The following is an 8,805-nucleotide window of genomic DNA, read 5'->3' on the forward strand; positions in this document are numbered from 1 at the left end:
GACCCGTGGATGGTGAGCCAGCCCAAACTCCCAGGTGGGGCGTCTCATCACCCTGATGCTGCCAATTCTCCCCAAATTAATTCTCAAATGTAACGCGTTTCTATCAAAATCTCCAAGAATGTTTTATAGCTTTTTGTCTTTCCTGAAAAGCAATCCATCTGGGTCTATACCCAAAAGAAGTGAAAGCAGGGACTCGGACAAGTACTGGCCCACCCAGGTTTGCAGCAGTGCTATTCACAACAGCCACCCAAGCATCCATCGATGGATGAACGAATGGATAAACAAAATGTTACTCATGTTATTTCATACGATGGAATATTATTCAGCCTTACAAAGGAAGGAAGCTCTGACACCTGCTATTACATGGATGGACTGAGGACATTATGCTCAGTGAAATAAGCCAGTCACAAAAGGACAAATGCTGGGTGATTCCACTTCTATGAGGAACCTAGAGGAGTCAAATTCATAGAGATAGAAAGTAGAATAGAAATTACCAAGGGCTGGGAAGGCAGATGGGGAGTTAGTGTTTAATGGGTACAGAGTTTCAATTTGGGAAGATGCGAAAGTTCTGGAGATGGACGGTGGTGACGGTTGCACAACAATGTGAATGTATTTAACGCCACTGATTGGACACTTAAAAACGCTTAAAATCATAAATTTAGGTACATTTTGTCACAATTTTTGAAAAGTCATACATGCCCATGACAAAAATGATCTTAGAGAAATACATAAAAACTAGTGAGAAAAAAGTAGTGGTCCTGGCCCTCAGAGATGAGGGCCCCTTGAGCTGTTGTTTATTAAAGGGACTCAAGTAGAATGAGAGGGATTGAGGAGTGAGAAGAACCTGCTGTGCCATCACCCCATCTGTGGCTCCCGTCTCTGGGAACCACCATTAACAGTGTCTTACAGTATCCTTCCAGAAGTGGCCTCTACACGTACGACATACAACAAGCATACGTGCACTGGAACTGACACTGGAGACCAGCGGGCTCACACCGTGCCCCACCCCCTGCAACATCATCTTCCACTAGCTCGTCTGACGGAGCTCAGTGTACCGTCCCACCAGGAGATCCACCTCGATCTTTTGAACAGCTGCAAGGTATTTCATTGTCTTCACCAGTCCTCAGGAGTATTATGGGTGGATATTAATTACATAATAACAAAACAAAGAATACTGAGCACTCCTTAGTACTTCCTATGTGCCAGGCACCGTATTAAGGTCTTACAGGAATCACCTAATGCCGTCTTCATGGCAACCTGAGGAGGCAGGTATTGCTCTAAGTGACAGTCACGGAAACACGCCCACACATCGTGCAAAGTGAGGCAAGCATGTTGCAGAACGGGACGTATAGTGTGATCTCATTTTTGTAAAAGAAAAACCAACAAGTCAATATGTCTACATATCCACATAGACTTGCATATAAGAAATGGAAAAGACACATGACAAACGATTAGTGGTGGTTGCAGCCGGGGTATTGTATTGGGGTGAAGGAAACTGCTGCTCTTTTATACATTTTTGGACGGGACTTATTTTTTTGCATTGAGTAGTATTTAATTATAAATTTACTCTAATATAGGTACACATATATATTTAAATATATAATATGTAATTTGGTGGATAGTATATATTTAATAGGTATAACTTAAACATATACATTTAAATAAAAATAAAGTTGGGAAGGAAGGTAAACTGTAAAAATGAATACAGATCATGGAGAAAATGTTGAGCAGGAAAAACTAATGGGACAAGACTTCATTTCCAAGTATTAAAATTCAATTAACACTATAATAAAGTAAAACAGTTTGGTACCAGTATAAAAACAGACCAATCGATGAAAAAATTGAAATCTCAGAAACAGACCCACATCTATGTATATAAATTAATTTAACATATGCTAAAAGGTGCATTTGTAAATGGCAGAAAAATGAAATAACTGGCTAATCATTTGGGGAGGAATCACCATATACAAGAGAAACTGCAGTAGGAATAAAGAGTTAAAAATGAGAAGTTAAACCATAAAAGAAACAGGAGAAAATACAGGTGAGTACATAAACTTGGGAAAGGGACGATCTTTCTAACCATAACTCTTAAGTTAAAAGCCATAAAATAAAAATAAAAACCTGTTAGATTTGAATACATAAAATGTTAACACCTCCCAATAATAATTTTAAAATAATACTGTTCTCCGGCCTAAGGAGGTAGTGGGCAGGCTGAGTTTACTGTGTCCATTTGACAGATGAGGCAACTGAGGCTCAGAGAAGACAGGCCCTCTGGGTGAACCTGCCTATTCTACTGCCTCTTTGGGCGAGTCATGCTGACACACTGGGCCTCAGTTTCCCCTTCTCCCAGAGGATACGGTTCGACTTGACAATCTCGAGGGTCAGTCTGGGTCCTCTCCAGCCAGAAATGAGGCCCCACGCCGGGTGGGTGGGACTTACCATAGAAAGGATGACCAGGGCGGGGAAAAAGCCCATCATGACGTAGCACAGCAGCTCCACAAGCTTGTACCTGGCAGGAAGACAAGCCACCTTGGCCTCAGCACAGCTCTTCGTTCTGGGCAGAAGACACCCTGACCGGAAGAGTGAGGGCACTCCTGGGCTCACATCTCACCCTGCTACGCCCAACCGGTACTGGCAGAGCTGGGTGACCGTGGGCAGGTCTCCTTCCCTCTCTGAGACTCGGTTTCCACACCCGTGAAATGACATTCGAGGGTTGCACATGCTGGATACAGCATGCATATGGGCACTGCCCATGCTCGATCCCAGGGCAGACATGACTATTCGATCCCAGCACCTTTGCCCCCAGGGCCCAAGCAGCCACTCTCCATGGATCTGAGTAGATGCATGAACTGACACCTATTGCTGAGTCTGTCATTCCCTTTTGCTTCTATAGCCCTGTTTCTTTCCCCTACTTAATTATTCCCATCCCCTCACTCAGCAGCCCAGTGGGCTCAGAGCCTCTCTCCCTTATCTGCTAACACAGCTTATGGAAGGCAGGTAACACGTGACAGTTCAGTAGGTCAAGGAACTCACAAGGTCTTTTTTAAAAACTCTTTAGACTGATCCTATGGACTGTGGGCCTGGTGGCCATCCATGGACCTCAAGACTGGGATGCCAGACGGAGCTGTGCCCTCATGCTTCTGGGTCATCCTGGGGTCACCAGGGGCAGGGAAGAGGCCCTGCTGGGGGACTGAGGGGTACGCCACCCACCTGAGTCCCCAGCCCTGGCTCACCGCTCATGGAAGAAGAAGACATAGACGGTGCCGACAGAGGCCATGATCCAGACCAGCCAACGCATGTGGGAGGCCCAGGGGCCCAGTTCCCGAAGGTTCAGCCTGAGAGAGAGAGCCGAGGGCACAGCCTGAGGGGGGCCCACTGGGACCACGCCCTCCATGGCTGTCCGTCACAGGAAACTGACCCCAGAAAAGCCCTGTCCCCTGTGGCTGCACAGGTGGGACACAGGCCTTCATGGGAAGACGCGTGGAGAGACAAAAAGAGAAACTGACACAACAGCAATTACTAGAGGAAAATTAGCAAAACCGATAATGCCCCAGTGTGAAGGGGAAGGGCACCTGAAACTAGTGGGAGTCTAACGAAGAAAGCCTGCCAGGAGAGTGGTCTGGCAGAGTCCATTACCCTTTGCAGGGCTCACATCTCGTGACCCAGCCATCCCAGTCCCAGGGTCCAGCCAGAGCAACACCATCTGTGCGTACACAGTCTATTCTTTCTACGGTACCAGAGCCTTGCAACCTTTAAACCATACAATGCCATTTCTTTAAGTCAAGATTTTATGCAGGAAGCTTCTATGTAAGTCCAATCTGTCAAAAATATAAACACAAACCAAAAAATGGGGCTTTTCTGATTGAGGCATGGATGGGGGAGCCCAGAGTCATCCACACCCACACCCCCTCCACGGTCCCCAGGACCCTCCAGGCTCTTCAGAAAACAGCTGAAAAACCAGAGCAATACAAAGAAAAATCAATCTATACCACTTGTCCTATGTCCCCTTCTCACCATGTACCCAGGCGTCCTACCAGGAAGCTGGTCAGCTCCAAGCTCCTCTGTCTGTCTGTCATCCCCACATCCAATCAACTCTGAGCTCCACTCATGCCTCCTCCTAAGGAACTCACACTCCAGGCCACGTCTCCCCCTCTCGGCATCATATCCCTCTTGTGGCCCTAACCACAACTGGGTGTCAGCATTGGGACAGTTAACAGCTGTGTTCCCTGTGAGACCTTCACGTCCTGTAAGGAGAGGACCCTGCCTATGTTTACGGCTGTATCCTCAGACACCAGCAGGGGACGGCACAGAGCCACTGCTCCGTCACAGCCAGGGAGAAAGAATAGAAACCCAGGCTTCAAATCAGCGAAGGGGAAGAAACACAGAGGATTATCCTAGAACTCTGTCCAGATGATGGTTACTGCAGCTGACCACAGAACTTAGCTTGACTCTTTTTGTCAGCAGCAAAAAGAAACCTGAGATTACCTGTCTGCTGACCACGGAAGGTGCTGCCTACAGAGCCTGGGGCCAACAAGAGGGGTGGTGGTGTGGGCACCTCCTGTGGCTTCCGGCTCCTCTCCTGCTCTTGGCACACTCCCGTGGCCTCCCATCTACCCACTCAAGCTGCACCCTTCACCCAGGACCTATGTTTATTCTAGAAGTCTCCGTATGCCCGTCTACCTGGCCTCTGAAACCCTGAAGCATGTGGGTTTTCAGGAGAGCAGCAAATGCCATCCTCGCTCAACACCCAGGCTGGGCTCGGTCTCAGGACGCCCAGGCAGACAGCGCGAGGCGGCTTCCTGGCAGTCACGGATGGATTTCCGGGGGAAAGCCGGCATTTCCCGGGGACCCTGCCATTCCCCACTGTCCCTCTCCTTCACCTTCAGTCAGTCACAGTCCACCGGTTTCCTGTAAACACCTTTTCCATCCATCTATCCTCTCGACCTCCATGGCTGCCACTGGGTCCAGGCCACCACCATTTCTCACCGGGTCCTTGCACCAGCCTCCTCCACACCTCCCTGCTCGCAGGCAGTCACCCTTCAGTCCACAAAAAAACACCTGAATATCCTGCTCCAAGCCCCATCCACTCCTAAGTGTAGATCCAACAGCCCCCGACCTGTACAAGAATGCCCAGAGGCCCATGGGTCCATAATCACCTCACAACTAGAAACCATGCCGACACCTGTCACAGGAGCATGGAGCCTGAGGTACCTTCCCCCAGAACGCCGTCCAGAAAGGAGAATGGATGGACAGCTCCTGCAACACGACTCCGTGATCCTCACCAGACATAACATTTCATGAAAGAAGCAAGATCCAAAAGAACAATGCCATTACTACGAAGTTCAATGTCAGGAAAACCGTAATGTGAAGACAGACATCAGGACTGTGGTTACACCTGGGGGATGGTGGCTAGAGAGGAGGGGCGTGGGGGATGGGGGCTACTCTGTTCCTCCACCTGGGTGCTGGTTGCAGGGTGTGAAAAGTCACTGAGATGTACGCTTATGACTGCATATTCTCCAGGGATGGTATACCTCCATAAAATGTGTTTTAAAAGCAATTGCCTTCGTGGGTACAAATGAAACTCATTTATTAGCTGATACAGTGAAAGGAAGGCCCCACTTAAGATAGCCAAAAAACGCAATTCCCTTGGCAAAAATGGAACAACAAATGTTTCTGTGGCTCCCCACTCCTCAGAGGCCAACGTGCAGATTCTCAGAGCGGCACACCTCCTCCAGGCAGCCCTCCTGAGGCCCCCACGCCCGGGCAGTGCCTCCTCTGATCTCCCGCGGCTGAGTACACACAGGCCCATCTCACCGTGCCATCACTGCCCTGTCATAGAGCCTCGTCCACCAACAGAAGCTCAGTGTCCTGACCCCCAGCACCGCCCGGCCATGGAGTGAGTACACAATCAACAAATGTGAGTGGAATGGTCCTTCTCCCCTCACAGGAGCTGTGCAGGCTCCCAAAGCTTAGTCCTTCCTTATTCCAGAACTTTCGAAAACCCTGAGTGACTTGCTGGGGGAGGTTAAATTGGTACAGTCTGTGGAGAGTGACTTGGCAACAGCCAAATTATGAAGGCCCACTCCCTGCCATCCAGAAGCCTAATTAATCTTGGAATTAATCCCAAAAAGGTCAGGCTCAGCCATCTGAGGCTGCTGTTTTTGGTCAAAAAAGGCTGCCTCTTAGCCATTTCATCAACAGATCCACATGCATGGCCAAATGACACATAAACGCATATTCACTGCGGTGTTATTTATGATAGCAAAGGAATGGAGTGTCTCAGTGTCATAAATATCCATAAATACGGGGTGGCCCAGGATATTATGCTGCTATGAAAACGAACAGGGAAATCGTCAATGGACTGACATGGAAAAGATGTCCCAGCTACATTGCTAAGAGAACAAAAGCAAATGGCAGAACACTTGGTATATAGTAACCATCCTGTTGTATTAAATGTAGGAGGAAAGCAGAGGTATAGACACTTACACAGGATAAGTCCACACGTATGTGCGTGCATGTATGCACATGCATAGATATTCGTAGATGTATACGTTCACACACACACATTTCCTCTTTCATGCATAAAATAACTCTGGGAGGACAAAAGCACTGGGTGCTAAGTGCTACTTGCTTCTAGGAAGGAGGAGGGTGGAGGATGTCTTTTTGTGCCGAGTCAGCGTATTACCCAGCCAAATCCAAAAAGCAATTCCAACAAAGAAAAGACGGGAAGCCAGCCTGGAGGCCGCTCGGATACTCACCAGGGCGCGTACGAGGCCGCTATGAAGAAGTAGATGACCATGCGATCGAACATGTGCAGACAGTGCTCCACCATCCTGGGGCAGAGGAGGCGGCGTTACAGCCCCACCGGCCCTGGGACACGCGCTTTCCCACAGCTGGGGAGGGCCTGGGGTGGGGCTGACCCGCCTCTATCCAGCCATGACCCCTCAGGCCTCAGTCTCCCCGTCTATAAATGACCAGGGCAGTGGTTTTCAAACCAGGCCCCCTATTGCCCTACAGGTTGAATGGAAACTCCTCGGGGGTCCCACTAAGGACCCTCCCCTCCTGTCCTCTGCATTTCTACTTTACACAGCGGGCTCTGCAGAAGATTTCAAGTGATGAAAGATTTCTGTGGCTACAAAAAAAAAAAGGTACAAAAACTTCAACTATGTGCCCCCTGAAGACCCTTTGAGTTCCAGGACTGTGGTTCAGGTCCAGGCTCTGGAACCAGAAGGCCTGAGTTCGAGTCTCAGCCCCCATCACTTAGCGACTATGACCCCGAACAAGTTCCTCTAGGCCTCCGTCCCCTCATCTGTAAAACGGGGAGGATATCGGCAAGTGTCACAGGGTCGCTGTGAGGATTGGGTTAGTACTCTGCAGGGCAGAAAGCGCTCGACAAACGTTAGCTGTTGGCCGAGCATCCCGCGGCCAACTCCGCGTCCGGCCTCATCGCTCGGCCCTGGTCCCCCCGCCCGGCACGCATCCCCCTCCACGGGCAACAGGTACCTGAGGTGGCTCTTCTTCCAGGAGATTGTGTGGAACACGGTGGACACCACGAAGAGCCCGCAGAGCCCAAGGCCGTAGATCCAGGCAGAAATGGTCTCCCAGTCATCGTCCGACAGGAAGTAGAGGTTGGAGCTGCCGAGGATGCTGGGAATGATCCAGAGCTGGACACAGGGACACAGGGAGGGGACAGGTGCTGCAGCGCCAGCCTCCGCCACGGCCCCTGGGCTTCCCCAGCAGACCGCCCTCCCTTTTCTCCAGACCCCCATGATCCAACAGAACGTCCCATCATGGTGGGACTGCCCTAACCTGTGCTGTCCCATTTGGGAGCCGCTAGGCACACGTCACTACTGAGCGCTTGAAATTTTAATTAGTTCTCATGTTAACTGATTTTAATTTCAATGTCAACAGCCACAAGAGGCCAGGGGCTACCATATTGGAGGATGCAATCCTAGAGGGTGTAGTGGTAAAACAGGAAGCCAGGACCCCCAGCTCTGGCCACCGCCCCCACCCGTCGTGTCCACTGATACCCCTGGCCAGGTGGGCCCCAGGCACACCGCTGAGCTGTGTCTGCATTGTCACACGTGTGGACCCCTCCGAAGAAATCACCCCTCCCACCATGTCCGCCCAGGAAACCCCTCAGTTTATCCACTGTTTCCTCTGAGAAGCCTGAGAACTCCCCACAGCAGAGGCATGCTCAGTGCCACAGTCCAATAGACCCCAGTGGCCCTCCCTCAGGACCCCACACGCTCTTCCGAGGGCCACGGAAGACTTGAAGAACAGGCCAGTGGGGTCACTGTGGGGGGATGGAGACACTGAAGCTCTCCAAGGGCAAAGAGGCTACCTCCCCCAACCCCGACCTGGAAGTGCCCCCTCTCAGCTCTCAGCCTCCCAGGAGTCGACTCACAGCATGGGTGGCACAGTTGGCGGCATGTTCGTACTCTGTGGGCTGGTACCTCTTGTGGGCAGGGACTCGGTGGTTCATGAACCTGAAACAAAGAGGTGCAATTCCTGGGAACTCAGTCACAGGGTTACGAGAAGTCCTGAAGACCTCGGCCCTGACAGGTGGGAAGAGAGGGATCCCCATCCCCTTCCCTCTCTCTCTCTTACATTTCTTTTTGGACTATTTAATATTTTGTGCGTAATCCCCAGTGTGGTTACAGAACTGTGCGAAATATTGGAGTGCAGCATTCTCTTCATTTCAATTTTCTTTACACATCACTGACATACAGTATAAATCCCCAAGGGTACAGCTTGACCAATTTTTACTATGACACGTCCACGTGACCAGCACCCAGGAGGAGC

The 8,805-nt window shown here is 50.3% G+C and overlaps 1 protein-coding gene across 6 annotated transcripts in view; it reads right to left on the reverse strand.

The window, feature by feature from the left end:
• Nucleotides 1–6,831, reverse strand: part of RADIL (Rap associating with DIL domain) — a 66,068-nt gene extending 59,237 nt beyond the window's left edge. For 5 of the 6 annotated variants that reach the window (XM_019637534.1, XM_019637533.1, XM_019637540.1 and 2 more), the window contains exons 1-2: nucleotides 3,211–3,330; nucleotides 2,440–2,509 (exon numbers count right to left, since the gene is read on the reverse strand). In XM_019637534.1, coding sequence (XP_019493079.1) covers nucleotides 2,440–2,509; nucleotides 3,211–3,255 — 115 coding nt within the window. In that variant the 5' untranslated portion in view covers nucleotides 3,256–3,330. Of the gene's footprint in view, nucleotides 1–2,439; nucleotides 2,510–3,210; nucleotides 3,331–6,758 lie in introns of those variants that run through there. The other variant, XM_019637536.1, reaches the window with a different exon arrangement.
• Between the last annotated feature and the right edge of the window lie 1,974 nt (nucleotides 6,832–8,805).

This window comes from Hipposideros armiger, unplaced genomic scaffold (assembly GCF_001890085.2).
Source record: "Hipposideros armiger isolate ML-2016 unplaced genomic scaffold, ASM189008v1 scaffold_33, whole genome shotgun sequence".
Classification (NCBI taxonomy): domain Eukaryota; kingdom Metazoa; phylum Chordata; class Mammalia; order Chiroptera; family Hipposideridae; genus Hipposideros; species Hipposideros armiger.